The sequence below is a fragment of the Ursus arctos genome, unplaced genomic scaffold (genome assembly GCF_023065955.2).
Source record: "Ursus arctos isolate Adak ecotype North America unplaced genomic scaffold, UrsArc2.0 scaffold_1, whole genome shotgun sequence".
NCBI lineage: Eukaryota > Metazoa > Chordata > Mammalia > Carnivora > Ursidae > Ursus > Ursus arctos.
Genome location: NW_026622763.1, coordinates 72,033,136 through 72,054,271, shown reverse-complemented (window position 1 = coordinate 72,054,271; position 21,136 = coordinate 72,033,136). Strand labels below are relative to the sequence as shown.

The window sequence follows — 21,136 nt, the reverse complement described above, 5'->3', positions numbered from 1 at the left end:
AGCACTAATATCTGAGAATTTATTGACAATGAGTAAATACTCTTTGCCAGGCACTGTCTACTTGCTGTATGTAGCTTTCTAGTCCTCTCAAAATTGTTCTGGTCATGCATTGGTATTGTCCCCATTTTATAGATGGACTGAAGTATAGGAAGGTTAATCATTTGACAAGGTCACACAACTAATAGATGTCCATTTGGGCTGCAGAACCAGTGCAGAACCAGTGCTATTCTGTACTGTACTTACAAGCTGTTAGAGAGCTCTTGAGTCATACAAATAACGGACTAAATGAGAAAATGTCTTAAATTCTATTAAAACATGTTAAGAAAATGAATAAATTCAGTGTATGACTTAACTTATAACTTTTAAACATTACAGAACGAACTTACATATTTAAAGGTTGACTTTATTCTCTTTAAAAAGGGGACACAATTATTTAGGGGGAAAAAAAATCCTCCTTGTTCATTCTTCCTGGCTGGAGATCTTGGCAAGTAGGAGCACAGTTGCTATTATTGTGACTTTGCCTGTTGTGTGTACAGACACATGCTGCCAGAGTCTCTGCCCCACACCTTCTATAAACACCGTATTTAACTTGGAGGAGAAAAAGTTATTCTTGGCAACACTCACATGACAAAAGTAGCAACTGCAGGGGCCACCAAGGAGTATACTGACTTGAGCTGGAATTGTGAGAATATGTCTAGAATTGAACTTTATTACTGTCTCCAATGCAAGTCTCAATAAAGAAGAGAATTATTATTCGTTTACCAGGAAGCAGGAAAACTGCAAAATGAGATCTGTGTTCCATGTACTTATAAGTGTAATGTATCGATACTTTGTGCTTATTATTACTGATGTCATTGCCAAATATGAAAATCATTAGACAGCTAATAAGGACCTAATACTAAGATGACCAAAGCAGTTAAAAGACCTAGTTTCTGAGAACAGCCTGTAACAATGGATTCATGTGAGCAAAGACTCACAGATAGGGTATCAATGTGATGATGAAGTTCTTCACTGAGTCCTCAAATGTTAAAATTCAAGGGTCTGTTTGAAATTTGAGAGACATATATTTGTAATAAGTGAAATGTGCTGTTCTATGCATTGAAAGTAGTTTTTAAGGAAATTTTACTAAAGTGCTATTCTAAGAGGTGGTACAAGCTAAAAAGAAAATTTGATAGAGTCACAAAAACGTGTAGATTCATATATTGCTGACAGATTCAGAGTGAGCTAGTATGAGAAGTTGTGGATGTTCTTGTAGACATTCATTCAATAAATTCTTTTTGGCTGCTCACCTTTGAGACGATATCACAGAAAGCCACTTTGTATCCAATCCTGGGCTCCCTGGATGGAGCAAGCATGGTTGAAACCGCCCCCTCCTGTCTAGAGCCCTCAGTGCTTCTCAAATTCCCTATGGTCATTCAGTTCCATCAGAGATACCAATCTTCTGTGAAATAGAATAAAAATAAACTTAGAAAAATGAAATGAAATAAAAACAAGATCTATAAGATATAAGTCCACATTTTCATTATTATTATTATTATTATTATTATTATTATTATTGAAAAGACTTAAAATTACTCTGGCAAATTCCTATAAAAGTTTCTAAAGGCTCATGTTCAATTTCTGTCTTTATCTCAGATCATTAACAGTAAGTTCATAGCCCAGTGTTGGTCCATGGCCTATATTTTGAGGCATAACTGTTCTAGATTTATATACAAACAAAACCTTTTTTTCTCATGTTAACATTTCTTTCTGTCTTCGTTTTTTTCTGCACTTGCTTGTCTTCCTGTTATACTCACTTTTTTCTTCTTTTAAATGGATTGCTCATTATTATCGTGAGAATTGTTAGGGTAGGGGACTCTGCAAAGGTACAAAGATGCAGATCTGTTTTTTATCTTCTAATAAAACACATTTTCAAAATCAAATGTGACATTCACATATACACACGTGTTAATGTGTGGCCTAATTAGATTCTGAGACTGTAGACAAGTATCTCTTAATGTGGAGTTCTAGTACCAGCTATATCAGAATTAGCTGGGCAGGCTTCTTGGACCCGTCCTATAACTACTGAATCAGACTTTCTGCTCTTTGCTGTATGGAGTCTGAATTTTAAGCATAAGTCCCAGATGCTTCTAATATACAATAAAATCAGAGAACTGTGCTGTCCAGGTTTGGGAATCCGTGTGATTATCTGGTTCTGCATCATGCACTGCGGTTGTAAATGATAAATCCTGAAAAGATTCCCTGTGCGGATCTGGTGGAGTCTCTACATAAGTGCTTCGGCAGAGAATCTTCAGGATATATTATTGAGTTCATTGCTATCTTAGTCATATGCATAGCATAATTGGAAAAAGGTAACGTTCTCATTTTACAGACAGAAACAACACATGACTACAAATAAAATAATTTTGTATCCTTCTTTATGGGCTTCATTTTATTTTCAGGGTGTTACATGCCTAAAATCTATTCTTAAATTCACCCTGCTTTACAATATAATTTTATTTGAAATAATAAATAGCATGGCTGCAGAACCCATTAGCCATGTAATTAAACAGTTGTTATGAATTCAGTGAGTGAGGTGGGATTATACACAAACCACCTTACTATTTCGTTAACAATAAATTAACATTGGATTAATACAAAATTCATCAGTAAGTAAAAATATAATATTCTTAGATATTTATACAAAATTCATCCACAAGGAGAAACACATCCTTTAAGCTTGCAGATACAGTCAGTCAAATAAAGGAGACACAGCTACAGCTGGTTCTTTAATTCTGTTGTGCAAATTACTGAAAGGAGAAAAACCACATTTCTTCTTATTTGTGTATGCCTTTCATGTGTTTGGCACATTACATCTGCTTGTATGTATCGGTCTGTTAGAAAAATGAGGTTCATTTATTCTTATGAAAGCAGTGGATCACAATCCTGTTATTTTGGCTTGAGAGGACATCGATATAGCGATTTTCTTATGTACCTGAGATGAGAAAAATCAGTCTTTTGGGGACATTACTGTCTTCCAAAGCATAATGATAATTTCCCAGATAAAACTATAAAACCCTAAGAAAATATGCCCATACTTACTTTTATTGAGCTCAGAATTCTTCAGAAGTGTTGCTCTTGTGCAGTTGAGCAGGTTTCTGGAAAATCCTCCTCTGCACCTTTGAGCCTAGCGATTGTGTGCCCTGGATCAAGTCACCAGACCTCCCGAGCTCCCCTTATCTTAGGGATAATAGCACCTCTCAGAATTGCTGTGAGAATTCTATCAGTTCATGACTCTAAAATGTCAAGCATAGTTCTTGTCACTTGATAAATGGTAGTTAGTTATTTTGGGGGAAGTTATATAAGAGCGGGCGATGTGTAGATAAGCTTTGATGTCATGCAGACCCTCGATTTGAAATTCAGCTAGTTTTTTGCCCTGGGATTTAGCTATGTGTGAGCAAGTCATGCAGCCTCTGTCCCTCAGTTTTCTTAGTTTGTGAAATGGGATTAGCCATTTCACATTAGCCACAGACTAGCCCAGAAGGTTACTCTGAGGATTGAACGAGGGAGTGTGTATACACGCTCATAGTGCCTGGTATGTGGTAAGTTCATAATAGGTAACAGGTGATAGCCTTAATTATTTGTATTTAACTTGATTACCTACCAGTTTCTAAGCTGACATTTAAAAGCCATGGGTTTCATGTGCATGTGTCAAACTGATTTGTATTTGAGGTTCTTTTATTTGAGGTGCAAGGGATCTTGTAGCAGCTCTCTCATTTTTGAACGGAGTTTCAAAACGTTTTCTGATTTATACCCAGACGATGTGTATTTCCATTGGAAGATTTGGGGAATCTGAAAACAAAGCGGTGAGGAGACAAGCATTCATCTGGCTGTTGAATGAACACAATGTCAGAAGAAAAAGCCTCCAGTTCAAGTTGCAGCAGACAGGCAGACACTTGCTGCAGGACTTAAATAATGCATATGAGTGATGTCAGACCCGGAGGTGTGCAAAATGCATAAACACAAAGGAAATTCGTAATGGGCTTTTCAGGAAAAAGGTCGTTCCTTCCTGATGTGCTAACCTTGATTCTGTTTTGTGTTTTTCATGCAAGCATAAAGAAAGATTGAAGAGACGCTGCCGAATTTTTCCATTGCCAATTTGTATCGTCATCGAAGAATTGTGTCTTTGCTCTTCTTTGCTTTACTCTTTTTTTGGGGGGGGAGCTTATGCGTGGTTTTTTTAAATTTTAATTTTTTTATAGAAGTATAGTTGGTACACACTGTTATGTTAGTTTTCTAACTTCTCTCTTCTCTCTACATTGTGCTGTGCTCGTGCAAGTGCAGCTCCCATCCGTCACAACACAGTACTATTCCAGTATCACTGACTATGTCCCCTATGCTCTGCCTTTTATTCCCATGACTTACTCATTCTGTGAGCTTTTGGGAATAAGCTACTTTCGTTAAGTGATGTCTTTAATGTTCTGTGATTAATCCATTCAGCATCCACAAAGCATAGTTTCACCCACGAGCATCCTTGCTAGATCAATAGCTTTGAGTGTTGACAACTGTGATACCAATTGGCTTTCAGGAGGAGATCTTATGGAGAAGAGATAAAGGGACAATTTCCATTCCCTTATTCTTAAGTTTCCCGTACTCTCCCTCTACACTGATGCTTTAAATTTCTAGTCTTTCCTCCATCACTGGCCTCGTCTCTCCCTCATCCTTTGTACTCTAGTCACACTGGTCTTCCTTTAGTCCTTGAAAGTGCCATGCTGCTTCCCACCCTAGGGCCTCTGTACAGCTCTTCTGTCTGGAGTGTTCTCTCTTTTCTCTTCCCTCCCCCTCCTTTCAGAGCTTAGTTCCCACATTAACTCCTTAAGAAAGATTTCTCTTATTCTCTGGCCTGGGTCATGTCAGCAACTTACCAATTCTCTGAAGACCTTCTCTTTTTCCTTTGTATCGTGTAGCATAATAGTAACCAAATAATTCATTTTGTATTTGTTATTTAGTGTTTCTCCTTCTCTGTAAAATAGAAGCTTTGCAAGAAAAAGCAGGGGCTGTGTTTGTTGTGATAGTTCAGAACTATCTCCCAATGCCTGGCTCCATATGCTATCATAGTGAGTGAAAATGCTAAGATGTTATATGGATGCAAATTTGGTATTGGTGTGCTTCTCATTTTATTTGTTATTGTTGAGTTTTGAGGTCTTTCTTCACATAGGGATGTGGTTTGGAGAAAGGAATAGCATATATAAATTTTGAGGTCTGACTCTATGCTCTTCTGACTACCTTCTCAATGCAATAGTCCACTGTGATTGAAGAGGTACTGGCCGAACTCCCTGTGTTTAAGAAAGACCATCTCTATGAAAAGGTACACATATGTGCTGGCCTTAAGTCTGAACTCCAACATCATCTAACCTCCCTTGATCCACTTTATAAGTGTCTTGATCAACTTGGAGATCTAGTTCCCTTATGATAATGGTGTGTGCTGGGTGTGTGCCAGGCCAGAGAATAAGAGAATCTCCCAGAGAATAAGAGAAATCTCCCTCAAGGGAGACGTAGGTTTCCTTTACATAGGATAGTAGCCTGTGTGACACAGGTGAACATCAGTGACACAGGGATGGACCAGAACCTAGAGTTCAGTTAAAGTGGCCTATCTGGCAAATGTTACAATATTTAGAAGGTAAAGAATCATGGTTTGGGGTCCAGGGTGGGGGGAGCGTGAGGCGAGCTTCTCTTCAGCCCCATGGAGAATTTGTTGGTCCGTAACTAGGAGGTAAACAAGCATTCAAGATGATACACTTTTGACTGGGGATGAGAACAGAGATGCTGACATTCTTGAGAAGTCTGTCGTTCTTAGGCTGTAGCCACCTTTGATGCCAATGAGGGAAATGAATTCATCCTTTCTAGACTTCTTTTTCCTAATCTCCTTTTGGTGACTGAGTCGAATTCGTGAGGTGACTGCCATTTTCCTAATGTTATCTGAGAAAGGCAGCATGTTGTAAAAGAGCTCGGGTTTGGGTGACATTCAGATCCGACCCAGAAATCCCAGCTGTTTGTTATCACTTCCTCTCTGTGAGCCTCTGCTTCCGCATCTGTAACATAGGCCTAATAACATTATGGACCTCAGCCTTGGAGCAGAGTCTGTTCGTTAGACTGTTTCAGAAGCATCTGTGATGTGTCCCTGGTACACTGTGGACATTCTGCACATGCTTGTTCTTACTGTTGTTTGCTAGCACACACCCAAGAGTCCACAGTGGTTTGTTCTAAGCCTGGGCAGGGTTTACATGTCAGAAGAAGCCTGGTGGTGATTTTGGAGAGCCAGGCTTGCTGTGTCCACATGGTCTATTGTAGAACCAGCTGCAAGCTCCGTGGCTCCTTGAAGCTTTATGCAAACTATGTCTGGATTAAGGAAACAGTAGAGATAACATTGCATCCACTACATGTGGCACATTTAAATCCAGTCCGTCTCACTTCACAACAACACATGTGACCAATGAGGGTATTTTATCGTGCTTTCCTGGAAGTTTGCTGGAAAGATATGGTCTTGCAGCCTCAGACTGCATTCTCCCCTTCAGCCAACACTTAATAATTGCGATAACTGCCCCCGGGGAGGCCAGCTTCAGGAGGCCCCTTTTCCATTAAAGACCCCTTCCATTAAAGATGCATCCCATCTGGAAGTTCTTCCACTACAACCTCTTCCTTGGATAAGACAAGAGCACAGCTAGATTGAGGTTTTGCATCCATTTTTTCATTAAAAATGACGTCTGAGGGACACCTGGGTGGCTCATTCGGTTGGGTGTCTGCCTTCGGCTCAAGTCATGATCCCAGGGTCCTGGGACCGAGCCCTGCATCGGGCTCCCCCCTCTGCCTACTGCTCCCCTGCTTGTGCTCTCTCTTTCTGACAAATAAATAAATAAAATCTTTTAAAAAATGACATCTGAGAATAACTTCAGGGTTGATAATCACGGTTTTGGATTTTCATTAAAGCTAGATAATATTTCAAAAAGTTTTAGTCGATTTTTACAGTTTGAAATCACAAGTCCACAAATTTCATTCCAGATTAGTTAGAATGCTGTAAGCCTCTTTCAGTACCCTAAATGAATGCTATATCTGATTAAGCATAGTAGTAAATTAGAGTTTCCAGATAATGACCACTCTATTCTTAGTAAATCAGACAGAAAACTCCCTTCTCTGTGATAACGGTTTGTTGATATCAGCTTACTCTGTATGAGTGTGTGTGTGTGTGTGTGTGTGTGTGTGTGCATATGCGTGTACACATAACTCATTCTTTGGAATTTTCCCAAAGGAAAAAAGCAAAGGAAGGAAGCCGAGGGGAGGATGGGGCGATTGCATCCTGTACCCTTTATAGGGTGTGGCCACGACTGCCTCAGCCTAAGGGACACTAATAGGTTGTGTTTTTTCATTTAGGATGCCTGACAGTCTTGAGGAAAAGTAGGAGTGGCTCTCAGTGTTTACTTAGCTGGACAGGAGTCTCCGGGTAGAGGTCTGCTGAAATCCTGCTTAGAATTTCATTTCTAGAACTTGGGAAAGAGGAAGAGAAGCAGGAGCATCAGTGAGGTGGACCCACAGAGCTCTCAAAGCCACGTTAGGACTCCAGACCCGCCTGACTTCAGTTCTGGGCACTTCTGTGAATGAAATTGCCGAGTGGGTAGGCCAGGTACATGATTTTAAGGAGAATGGAACATGTTTCTTCTTGCTGCTTCCTAAATCTTGTTTGAAATGATGATGGATTCAACCCTGGCAAAGACAGAGAGGAATTCTTTGGGATTACGTGAGGTAAGATATTAGAAAGTTCTGTGAAATGAGTTCTACCCTCACCTGATTTCTGAGTCCAACTGTTTGGGATTTACAGTTCTCTCTGCCTTTCTCTTTGAAACATCCTTAAATATGGTTCCCTCTCAGCTTGATTAGGACAGTTATTAACAAACTATGTGGTGTGCTTTTCACATTTCATCATTTGACAGCTCAACATCATCAGTGCTGGGATTAAAACATTTAAAACTTTTACAAAAAGGGCCACATGGGTGGCTCAGTCGGTTAAGCGTCTGCCTTTAGCTCAGGTCATGATCCCAGGGTCCTGGGATGGAGCCCAGCGGGAGCGGGAAGTCTCCTTCTCCCCCTCCTCATGTTCTCTCTCATTTGTTCTGCTCTCTCTCTCTGTCAAATAAATAAAAATCTTTAAAAAATTAAAAACTTTTGCAAAAATTATGTAGTCCCTTTGCTGAATTTCTAGAACCTCCTGGTTTCAAATGAAGTACTTTACTGTGATGTTAAGTGCAGGTCCTACCTACAATAATGTTTCTTAAAATGTCATTTGATTGAGTCTAAATAGATTTTATGACCAGTTATCTGCCTCTGGGTAATAATGTTTTTTTTTTTTCAGATTTTAAAACTCTTCTCTCATGAATGAGAGGTCAAGGCTGATTTATTTGTAATGTAGTGTTTCTATGGACAAGTATTCATAGACATTCACATTGTAGAAACTGTTGATTTAACAGCAATCTTACAACAAAACTTTAATTTGAGAATAAAATCATGTTTTTGTTAAGATTTCCTTGTGGCAGTTGAAGTAAACTGACCCAGCTTTCTATAGACCTTTGAAATCTGCTCTAATTGTTTAAAAGACAGGATGAATCCAGGGCAAAATTTCAGTTCTAGCCTAATCCTTTTTCAATGAAAAGATTTACTCTTTGGCTACAAAATGCCAGTCAGTGGTTCTTAAAGTGGGTGGGGATGTTATTTTTTTATTTTTCATTTATTATTATTATTATTATTATTATTATTATTATTATTATTATTATTATTTGTCATGTAGCACACAACTGGCATTTAGTGCTTGAGAGCCAAGGATGCTACTGTTGCTACAATGTATTGGACCCAGTAGTGCCCTCATTTGGAAACACAGATAAATGCCTAGTTTAATGAAAAGTAAGTTGATGGTTTAATAAGGATTCAGGTGAGCAGTCTAATCTCTGGGAAAGTGGTTCATCTTCTGATCAAGCCATTATGGGGAGGGACCCATGGGGAGTAGGCACATCTGCAGAATTATTCTTTAGGGTTAGTAGCATTGAATGTTCCAGAAGGATTGCTCTCACATTCTTCCAACTAATATTTTCAGGTTGAGATTGGATTAGCTCCAGTAAGTATTTGGAGACTTCAATAAGGGTAACCTCCTTCTTTAAATCAAGTTAGCTATTATAGTTCCTGATCCTTATTGTATGAGCTCAGTAAGATCAAAAGTGTGATTTACCCCTAACCAAAGGGTGATTTTGTGCTGAACTTTATATTTCATAATGGTTGTACATTTCTCAGAATCTGCAGCTATTAGGTTCATGTAAAAGTAACATCCTGAAAGATCTGGAGGTTGCTTTTAAACTTCACTTAGTATTGAAAGGATTATCTTTGAGTGAGAGCTTAGTATATGCATGGTATTAAAAAAATCATTAGAAGAAGGAAAGAGAGATATATAATCAAAACCTCGTTGTCATTCCTGGCGACTTTTTACACACATAGTGCCACAACCGAGATTTCCTAGTTAAACACAGTATTCATGATCCAAGTTTCACTGTGTAGGAGATGAAGTCATCTCTGTTTGTTCTTTATTAAGCTGATCTTAAAGCTCATTGACAGAATTTTAGGCTTTGAGTGACCTTCCACTCAAGAGCTGCACTGATCGATCTACTCTGTGTGAGAGACTGTGTTCTGTGTGTAATAGCATAATGCACTATCATTGTACGTATGGACTACACTTCTGCTGTCTGCTCATTTGCCATCCAGATTAAGAAAGGAGGCAGTCTCCAAAAACATATGCATTAGCATGCTTTTGCTTTAATTTATATATATTTGTCAGAAATTAGAATAAAATGAATGTATTTAAAAGAAATTTAAAAAGTAAAAACTAAGGAAATGAGGTTGAGGAACTGTGCTTTTGAGTATTAAAAGAAAAATATAACTTTCTTAGAAAGAAGAAATGGATTAAACATTTTTTAAACCCCACACACATAGCTCCTAATATGTGCCAGGTTCAAGTACTGTACCCAGTACTCCTCACTGCTTTCTGAGCTAAGTGCTGTTATCATTTTGTAGGTTAAAGAAATGGAGTCTATGCAGTTTTAAGACTTGTACAAGGTTATGGATCCAGTAAATGAAAGAGATGAAATTTAAACTCAGGTCTGCGGTTTCTCAAAGTTCTGGGATCTTACCTCATAGCTGCTGCCTGGCAACCTCATTATCAAGCAGTGTATTACTCTCTTGGTACCTGTAATAAATGATTTGTGCCTAAAAACATAAAGCATACTTCTCTTGGTGGATAGAAGGCCCATGTGGATTAAATGCCAGTGATACATTAAATATGTTGCATTAAGGGTTTTATCGAGTTACTAAGTGATGGAGAATCTGAGCTTTCTATTTTGACTGATTAAGGTTGGGTGTGGGAAAGTTGGACTTTCGGGAGTTGTTTGGATAAAGAGAGGAACAGGAAGAGCATGGGGGGCTTAGGGAGTGAAATTCAGGCTGGTGGTTGGACTTGGAGAGAGCTTAGAGGTGGATGAGTCACCTCGCAGGGTCGTTGGACTGGAGAGTCTGGAATTGATTCACAGCCTTTCGCACTAAGACTGGCTATTTATAGCTGCCGCAGCTCTGTCTGCACAGGAAAGATGAAGATGGGAGGAGAGGGTCACGTTTAGGTTATGGCTCCAGCGCTTGGTGCTGGGCCTGGGCGTGAAGCATAGTGGGCCATCCTCTCTTGCTCTTCAACTGTCCACTCTGCACATGGCAGCCAGGAGGATTTTCCTTTTTTTAAAAAAACATGGATCATATTACTTCCCTGCTTGAAGTCTTCCAGTGACCTTCCATCATCCTCAGCGTGGAATCCAAACTCTTCACACTGGTCTAGATAGAAGGTGTGGTATAGTGTCCAGGAGCGTGGTCTCTGGGCTCACTCTGCACGTACCAGTTTAGGGATCTTGGACAGATTTCCCAACTTCTCTGTGCCTTAGTTCCCATCATTAAGAATCCGCTAGTGGTGCCTACCTCAAAGGATTGTTAGAGATGTCAGTGACTCGATAAAGACAGAGCTATAGAACAGTGCCTGACATACAAGCCATCTCTGAACCGCTCTTTACTAGCTGGTATTCCGGGCCATGACTGAAACTCTTAGGAGGTATTTGCCAAAATGAGTTCGAGTGTTGCTTCTCACTGATCTACTGGTGATTTCTTCCCTTGTCCAAACGAGTGTTTAATCGAGTAGCCTAGGATCAAGTAGTTTACATAGGAATTTGCCTGGCAGCATCCTGCCTCTGCTGGCTGTATGGCGGGAGGTGAATGTTCAGGAGGCCACCTTAGGGCGCTGCTTAGGACATGGCTATAAGTCACCCGGGGTGGCTCTAGTGAAAGATTTCCTATTCTCCAGGTTGGGCTCCACCACCTCCGGTCAATGACCTGCTCCAGAGAAGATAACCATAAGACATCTCTCTCATACTGGGGGGTGCATGGCCTTGAATCAGCACATGTGAACCCACTCGGCCCTGCAGGTGCTGCGATGCGCTCGCCTTCCTGTGAGCGCGTACCCCAGGGCTGGACCCTGCCAACTGGCCATCAGCTCTTCTCTGCCTCTGTTGCTTTTTTGTCCCGTGATGTGCTGTGCCTTTTTCTTCCATCTTTGGCACATTACAATCAGCAGTTCTTTCCAGTATCTATAGGAAAATAGCTATTCAAGTGAGAACCAAGCCGTAGTCAGTGGGTACATCTCAGCTGGTGTTGCGGTAACAGGATTGTAATCTCTAGGAACGTCTGGTACTCAGTCTTTTTTTCCAACCAGAAGGAGCTTTGGTGTCAGGAAGTGGGCATCTAGGGAGACTAGGTTAAAACCAATATAACGTTTGCAAATTCATGAGGAAGGTGGCTAATGAATTCTCATAGCACTTCATAAGATTGGTAGTCTGTTTGGTGCAGTCCCTGGGAAAGACTCACTCTTCCTGTGCAATGTAGTTCAGACCCCAAAGTCATTGTCAGAGTTTCCCTGTCCCCTTGTAGCAGGATTCTGTAACCTGCCTGGCATATACTTGTAGAAGTTCTGCAAAAATTTTTAGAAAATTGTTAAAAACCACCACACAGTCCCTGTGAAGTTGTGCTCTTTGCCCAGGTCTACAATGCTGCTTTTGATTCACATTGTAGTTTAGTAAATTGCTCTCCAAATCCCATATGCCAGGGCATCTAATTTTCGAGTACAGCCAGAATAAACTAGGCCCCTGTATGATCCAGTCTCAGGACATAGTTATATTCAATTTGTATCCAAAAGGTAATTTAAAACAACTTAGGTGTTTATGCCATTTGTGAGAAAATGTGGGGAGGAATTACTTTAAAGCAAGAGAAAATTTGCAAGCATTATTTTTCGTCTCTCTGGCACAATCTGTCACATGGCAGCTTTCTCAAAAAATTCCTCCTCATCTTTTCTTAACTCCCCTGGGTTGATTGATAGAAGATCGAAGGCTTTGAAGAAAAAAAAAAAAAAATATATATATATATATATATGTGTGTGTGTGTGTGTGTGTGTGTGTATAAATATATATATATATATGTATGTATATGTATATATATATATATATATATATTCCTATTTTATCTCCAGCATTCTACGGGGATTTTGGAAATATTAACAGAGACATAGAAACATTTGCAAATCCACATTATGTTTGTATATGCTTGAAATATCTGGTCATGTCTCCTACATATTCTCTTATTATTTTAAAAGCCTATTCAGAGGACATTTTCTGGAATCCAAATTATCACGTACAGGAAAAAAAAATCTTTTAAAGGTAATTTTCATAGTGATCTCTGCATACGCAATATTATGGGGAAGGAAGAGTTTTAAAACATTAAAAGTTTTTCTGCTTACATTATTTTAGCTTTTTGTGGCATTTTAGGAGAGAATTCATTATTTTAATTACGCTTTACAATCATTTTGAGGGTTAATATAATTAATACTACTTTTCCAAAGATGAAAAAGATAACATCCTGGGGGCCAGGCAACAACAGTAACTTTTACCCCTGAATTCAGCTCTAAATTCAGCCACTTGTTTATTGCTTCAATGACCATTCGTAGAAGTACAAGAATGAACCCCGGTGGTAAAGCAATGTGTCCGTGGAACAGTGAAGCAAAGGAATGCCTGAGATACCTTCATGACGGGCTTGAATGTGTAGATCTCCCAAAGGGTATCTCTGTGTGTGCCTCCCAAAGATACACCCAAGCCGATAGATCCAGAGCCCTAGGAAGTCTACACTGTTGCAGGGACTGATTATTGCTCATTATCCCCTCTGTTCCTCTTTAACTCTGTATAGAGTATGCACAGCCCGGTCCTAACACTCGTGACATTGCATTGAACCTTCTCAGCCAGTCTCTCCCACCACACCGTGATCTCCAGATGGCGGGAAATGGGTGTTCCGTCTCTTGCATAGTAGGCAGTCAAAAAATGCTTTCCAATGAATGAATGCATGAACGAATGAACAAGCTAACAAATGAAAGGGACAATCATCAGCGATGAACAGCGTCCAGAGCATTGCTGTGATTGTTCAGTATCCCTGGAAATAACCACAGAACAGAGTTTTTCCTTGTGTGGCCTTTGTTGTACTATCTCTATCAAGGAATCAGCTCCTTGGGGTGTTTGCTAAAATTCAAATTCCTGTATCCTAACTCAAACCTGCCAAACCAAAATCTCTGGAAGAGCAGCCCAGGAATCTGCATTTTAAAGAAGCGTTCAGGATATTCATAGTGAGCAATGGAGTTGGGCAGTCATTGCTGTGGAGGATCAATTAGCGAAAGGGAAAAGTGGCCAATGAGGATTTGTTTCCTAGTGAGTGTGCAGGACATGTTGGTAAGTTTGCTTATCTAGAGATTTTGTTTAAGTCCTCAACATGTTCCTCCTAAAGATAATGTGGTTTTAATTAAGGAAAGCGGTCCTGTTTCTGACCTAATTAATTAGATCTGAGAAAATTCTCTGAGCCACTAACTACTCTGTAGTTAAGAGATTTGTGTGTGGTGTAATCTTCTATCTCTGTGCCTTTGTTTTCTGGGTCCAAATACTTTATTTGTTTCTCCCTTGGAGAAGCAGGCTTAACAATTAATTCCGGTATTAATAACAGAATAAATGGAAATAGACTTAAAGAGTAATTAAAAAAAGAACACTAAATGAAATCACTTTCCAAAAGTATCATGGGCTGCTAAAATAGGAGTGGAGATTTTCAAGTTTTTTTATCATGTTCCCATAATATTCATAAACAGGTATAAAACTATATTGAAAGGATTTTTAGGGCTTTTTTTTGTGTGTGTACTTTGGTTTTCTATTTAGAGAAAATGTACCGCCAACTAGACTTGTAAAAGAACAAAGAAGACATATGAGACATGAGTGGACAAGCTTTATATAAACCATACCAAACAAAATTAGATTTAAAAAAGGTATTTAGGTACATGAATTAAACATCTTCAATGTTTCTTTTTTGTAATTATATTCCAGCTTGAAAGTTACCCAAGTATCTAGAATATGCACTCCTAGAAAATAAGACTATTTCTTTTTTTTTTTTTAAAGATTGTATTTATTTATTTGACAGAGAGAGAGAGCATGAGCAGGGGGTGTGGCAGAGGGAGAGGGAGAGAAGCAGGCTTCCCGCTGAATAAGGAGCCCCATGCAGGACTCAATCCCAGGACCCTGAGATCATAACATGAGCCAAAGGCAGACACTTAACTGACTGACCAACCAAGTGCCCCCAAAATAAGACATTTCAATTGGAAAACAGATGCTTTAATCCTAGTAGGAAGAGAAATAAGAATGAGAATGGAAAAAGGAGCGAGGAAGGTAATGTTCAAAGAACAAAAGCAAAACCAGAAATTGTGCCTCATGGAAACTGACATGTTTTTAGGTTGAAAGGAAGAAACTAAAAATCAAGGTGAGAGAAGGTGATTGGTGGAGGAGATTGGGTCAAAGGCTCCGCCATAACAGGGGGTAGAACCCTGGGAAGGAAGGCAAGGCGTAGGTATAGATACAGAAAAGATGGTATTAGAGAGACGAGGCCTAACGTTCTACGTGTTTTGAATGGTACCCTGCTCCAAATCAGATCGTGGAAATTAGCTATGGGATGTGAGGACAGTGGGCCAGATTTGAATAGTTGTGCAGAGAAATGGGGAAAGGAAGTAGCCAAGTATAAATGCAACAATTGATAATTGGTTGTAAAAGCCAACAGTGTTTCTTTGATCTATCACAACGTTTATTCAGTGGAGGAAGAAATAGGCTTATAGTTATGTCTGCATTACGGTTGTAGGGGATTTAGAACCTGTTCTTTCGTATACCATTTTATGCTCAGTTATTTTTCTTCTTTGGAATTGGGGCATTTAAAAAAGACCGAATCACCTAATATATATGTTAGATGAGGGGAAAGAAAAACAGCTCATACAGTCTAGGAAAAAATAGTCTGTCCTCAGATATCCATGAAAAATAGATCCCAGCATGGAAATGCTGTCACGGAAAAGGTGTTCTGGGTCTAGACTAGAATTGACTGCAACCTAAACAAAGGTGTTAACCTACTTAAAGAAGAAAGTTTCACTTGGAGGGACCAATTAAAATTGGTCTTGAAACAAAGGAAAGAAATGAGTCATTCTCGCTGCTCTTCATATGGTGTGACCAAGGCTGGCCGGAGTCCTGCTGGTTAGCAGCAGTGGGAGCTGTAGTCGCAGTGGAGGTTGTGATAATCGTATCAAAATGATTTGTACCCTGTGCTCCTAAGCTGGCTTATTTATGTGGACTTGATATTCTCAATGAAGCATAGCTGCCACTCGTTGGCAGAGATGCTTGTCTCTGTCAGAGATGATGAATTACCAGAAACATCAACTCATCAGAGAAAAATGTCAATCTAGAATAACCAGAATAGTAATCAGCTTGGGTATCTGCTGTGTGACAGACACTATGCTTGGTGGGGAATAAGATCTTCCCCCTAGAGATTTGCAGGGTGGGTCTCTTGCTGTGGCATTTTTAATCAGAACAGATCCATCAAACTTCTGCTGTGGGCTTGCTCATCCTAATTCTGACCCATTTCTCATCTTTATGGGACATTTGAATTCCATATGAGCCTGAATACCCATAGTACATTTTCAACATGTTGCTTCAACTAGTCTTCTTTTTTTCTTTAAATATCATAAATTTAACCAAATGGAGTTGTCTACATGACCTGTGAACCAATGAGGGGAATTAAAGTCAGAGATATGGCTTATCCCAATCCACAGGCGCTGGTGGGTACGTTGAACACACAACTCTAGATCTGTTTCTGGGCAAAACCTCTTAGAAACAAGCACCCATCACTGTTCTCCCTTATAACCTACATCACGGGGGGCAGAATTTCTACCTTGCAGTGGATGTGGCTGGCAAAGAAAGAGTTTCTTAGTGACTCTTCTTGGAACAAGAGATGCCAACACCGGTTCTCTGTCAGAGTTCTTTTCCAGGAAGCATGTAAGGGGTGTATGGAGCCTCAGGCCCACTTCTGTCAGAAGCGTATCCTTTGTTTGGCTTACCTGATGGTTTTGGGAGAAAAGGTTAGTAACACCAGAAGTACAGACCTCTTACAATGAGATCACATTAACAAGTGCAGCTTTATTACCACTACTTTTTATCACTGTGGTCCTGGTGCTTGCTCCTTTAAACAAGATGTAATGCTGCCTCATCTTTCCTGACGCCTCGAGAGGAAACTCTCACAATAATATTTTCAGAAAATTTGCTATGTGCATCCACGTTTAAAAAAAAAAGCATTTTGAATGGCTGGACATCTTGTACTCCCTATGCCTATATTCTCTTCCTTGCAGGGTCCAGCTTTTTGTGCCTTCCAAGTGACCAATAGCTAAAACAGAAGTACATTTATTTGCAAAAACATGAGAGTCTTTCTCTCCACCCAAGCAGCTCTGCCTGCTGAAGTATCTTTTAGAATATAGCGAACTATCTTTGTGGTCTGGACCGTAGCAGTGATGCGGTTGCGGGGATTCTAGGTCAAGTCAGGCATGGTGAGTCTAAATCCCTGATCGATTTTTAGGGTGATAAGTATATCTGTTAGGAATTGTGTTAAGGTGCAGGTTACAGAAATCCAACCACAGGGGCTTAACCAAATAGCAATTTACTGTTGCCTAGGTAGCAAGAAGCCTGAAGGCAGGTGGTTCAGGGCTGAAGGACTCGTCATGGTTACTTCTGGTTCTTGCTCTGCCATCCTTAGCATGTGGCTGTCATCCAAGAAGAGGGGAGAGGGAAGAGCAAAAAGGATTATTGAGTCTGCCCTTTTTAACTCAGAAAAATAATAGCTTTCCTGGAAGTCCCGCCCAGCAGACTTCCATTTACATCTCACTGGCCAGAGCTAGGCCATATGCCACCCCTAGCTGCAAAGCATTCTGGAGAAGTGAGTATTTTTAACTGGGAACATTGTTGCCTTGGATAAAAGTGAGTTTCACTTGGCAAAGAGGAAGCTCAGTGGATGGGCAGTGATCAGGATCTGCCCTGAAGAGCCCCATGACATCTATCACAACCAGTTTTAGGTGACCGCTTTTTACATATTGGTATTGTAGTTCTGTTTCTGTGGTGGAATGCAGTGGTTGGCCTTGTGTTGTGTGTTTAGCAGAGGAGGTGATGGCATGAGGGCGTTATGCTTTTCCATTCTTATAAAGAACAGTGGCTCCTTCTTGGCCTTTCACAAGAAACATTTTTGACTTACAATGTGCTGAATGCAAATGGCAGGGAGGACCATTCCTCCCAGAGTTTTGTGGCTTATCAGCATGGTGAAAATAGTGGGCTCCCAGCACAGACAGAAACCTCTCAGGGCTGGATTATCTGACCCCTCGCTCTGGCCCACTTTCAATTTCTTTCATGCTCCAGCGGCATGAAGAAAAGGGGAGGGGGCGGTTTTTCTTCTCAGGACGATTCCCTTGAGCTTGGGACCTTTTCTCCATCTTTCCTTTCTTTTGGTGTCGCTCTTACTTCACATCTAGCTCATCCCAGCTCTCAAAGTGTGTCCTTCATCTTTCCTCCTGCAAGAGGGATTTGAGGAGACAGTGAAGCACGTCTGACTTAAGAGCCAATGACACTTTACACATTTTCACGTACCTATCAAACTCTGAATGCTCTTCTTTTTAGTTGTATTTCCTATTCTAGGCCCTAGGATAGAGCTTCAAACCAGTGTGATGTGGGCAAATGATAGACGATGACCTTCGGCCTTTGGGGTGGTGGGGCAGAGCCTGGCACCACCGGAGCGTCCCTGCTGCCATTTTAAATTATAAGCGTCTCTTTCGTTTATCCCAGTGCGCCCTACAAATATTACTGTTTTCTGTGTGCCAGGAGGTCAGAAAGCTTGGAAAATGCTGCTTTCAGGCCTAATCTGGCTACTGTCCTTTCTATCCATACAAATGTCTAAACACTCTCTTCTTTTTTTGTATTGTTCAAGATTTATGCCTTTGGCCTTTTGCGAAAAATGATCCTAGCAAACATGACTTGGCTGATGGCTCCTGAACACTGTTCGTGGCAAACCTGTACTGTGGCTTCACTCATTTTCATAGCTTAAGATTCCTTTTTTTCACCCCATTTGAGTTCTGCTATATTCTCCCAGCTTTGCTCTTCCTTTCTTTTTTATATAGAATTTTATAGATGGGAGCGCACCAGCTCCTTTCTTACCTATCAGCTCACCGCTGACGCTGCAGCAATTGTATCCTTTGTTCTTTCCAGTTTTATCTTTTGGTGACATTGCTTAACCAGGCCAAGCCCAGAAAAGCCAACTTCCTTTAGCCCCCTCCCCAGTTCTCCCGTATCAATGCAAGTGCAGAAATGCAGGGTAGTAATCTGCCGGGAGCTGGTCATTCATAGTGGTGTTCATTAATATTTCCCTCTTTGTCTTTTCTTCCCTTTATTTTAGAACTTTCATTAGTCTTTGAGCTAAGGAAGGACGCATAGGTTGTAATTAAGCTGAAAAGTGTTTGGTTTTTTTCAGATGAGAATTCTCCAGCCAACTTCTGGGATTCTAAAAACAGGGGTGTGACTGGAACCCAAAAAGGGCAAATTGTATGGAGAATTGAGCCCGGGCCCTATTTCATGGAACGTAAGTACGAAGCGAGAAATAGAAGTTTGTTACTGAACATACTATAAATATATGGAGACCTAGGGAGTCTTTTCTGAATTTATTATAAAAGTTTTTGGCTCTGATTTACATATTTATGCCATGTGTCTTCAAACTGGGAAATACATTGTTTTAGAAAATGCTCATTAGAGAGTGTTCACATATTTTGAAAAAGGAGTATGTAAATATATATGTGCATATGTATATACACATGCATATGACATATACCTTGTGAATGCATAATATATAAAGCATGTATGGTTATTTTAATACATTACACATTTTATATACCCTTGTACCTACATTTGTAATTAATATTTACTATATTGATTGCAGGGAGCAGAAATAATAATTCAAGATTTCAGTTAATTTAAGAATTTTATTGACCTATACAATACTTTGCTATTATTTTTCCCAGCAGCAATAACTATTGCATTTGGGTCCTGGTCTTCACAATTACGTGAGAGAGTCTGGGCATACTACCCTGGAGGTCAGTTTTAAGAATCAGAAATTGGCTGCAGATAACTCAGCCATTACCCAGTTGACCTGATGTTGTATTTATTTGTAAATAGAAATGCTTATACATAGTACGTGGTTCACAGAAATATCTCATTCCTTTTTATTTAGGGTGAAGGGGAGTACTTATATTTGCCACTAATACTATTAAGAATACAGTATATACATTTTTGTGGAATAGGTAGAAGTGTGAATGAATACATGATTTACTGGGTGGTTCAAATTAACTTTTACATTTGGAGAATGCTTCGTTAATGTAGAAAATGGGCTATTTAAAATTTTTCTGAGTTGTTTAGTTTGTGTAAGAATTAAGTTTTCTATGTTCAAGAGATTTAATATAAGAGAGTATGTGTGTGAATGTTAGTACCGAAGGATGGTACATATTAAACCTTAAAATATAAAGTAAGGTTTAATTAAATGGGATACCGCTATAAGCATATTTTTATTGAAGTATATAAATTTCTGTAATATAAAAAGTTATTTTCAAAGACTAACATCTGTTGCTTTGAATTGCCATTAAAAACATCAGATAATTCTTCTAGATCCTTACTGGTAGGTCAGCATTTCATAACTTTCTCTAATCATGCTTCTCTCCCCGAAGGACTGTCTTTTTTTCATAGTTCATTATCTGGCTAGAGTTTCTCCTGAAACCCTAAAGAGAATTTAGTTTTTAAGGAAAAATGCTCATGATATATCAATAAGTGAGGGGGGAAAAGCAGATACATATAACATAATTCTAACTAATATCATGACACATAGGAAAAAGTCTGGAAGGATATTTGCCAAAATGTGAACACGGGTTGTTTCCTAGGAGGTAAGATTATGGGCAATTTGTTTTTCTTGCTCATTTCTACTTTACTTTCCAACGTTTGGCCCAACTGGCATTGCCATCTACTAATGAGAAACATAAGTGATAAAAGAATGTGGGAGAAAATGGAATGGGTTACTTTCATTCAATGTGATTCCTCCCTTTGAAAGGATCCCAGGGTTTAAGCGGCTGATATAGCTGAGAAATTTTGCCAACTGAACTTTAGGGGAGAAGGTAAAACAACCTTTTTGTTTGCTCCAAAATGCCAGACTGCTAGGAATGTTACCTCTGGAGGGAGTGTGCCAATTCGTGTTGTGAGGCTCCGGCGAACAACCTGGGAAGAAGTCAGTATCCGCAAACAATGAATCATGCAACACTACATCAAAAATTAATGATGTACTGTGTGGTGACTAACATATCATAATAAAAAAATTTTTTTTAATTAAAAAAAAAAGTCAGTAACCCATACTGCTATAATTTGGAACACGATGTGTAAAAACCCTATTTGCAGAGTGTCCCATTTACCATGGTTGATTTTATTTCTCCTCCCAAAAGCTTTAGAGATTCATCATGTCCTGGCTGATTAGGGTATGATAGTATCTCTGTCTGGAGGAGTGCTTTCCTTTATACCTTTTTCTAGTATTTAATAGAAATAAGCTTGACATTGAAGCTAGGAATTGGGGA

General features: G+C 39.6%; 1 protein-coding gene and 1 long non-coding RNA gene across 3 annotated transcripts in view; one reads left to right on the top strand and one right to left on the bottom strand.

The window, feature by feature from the left end:
• LOC130541944 (uncharacterized) overlaps window positions 1-3,175 on the bottom strand; it is a 54,035-nt gene extending 50,860 nt beyond the window's left edge. The window contains exons 1-2 of the long non-coding RNA XR_008956082.1: window positions 3,082-3,175; window positions 1,290-1,441 (exon numbers count right to left, since the gene is read on the bottom strand). This is a non-coding gene — a long non-coding RNA (uncharacterized LOC130541944). The remainder of the gene's footprint in view (window positions 1-1,289; window positions 1,442-3,081) is intronic.
• Window positions 1-21,136, top strand: part of HECW2 (HECT, C2 and WW domain containing E3 ubiquitin protein ligase 2) — a 355,090-nt gene that overhangs the window by 189,046 nt on the left and 144,908 nt on the right. For both annotated transcript variants that reach the window (XM_057303656.1, XM_026492284.4), the window contains exon 3: window positions 19,003-19,110. In XM_057303656.1, the coding sequence (XP_057159639.1) occupies window positions 19,003-19,110 (108 nt within the window). The remainder of the gene's footprint in view (window positions 1-19,002; window positions 19,111-21,136) is intronic.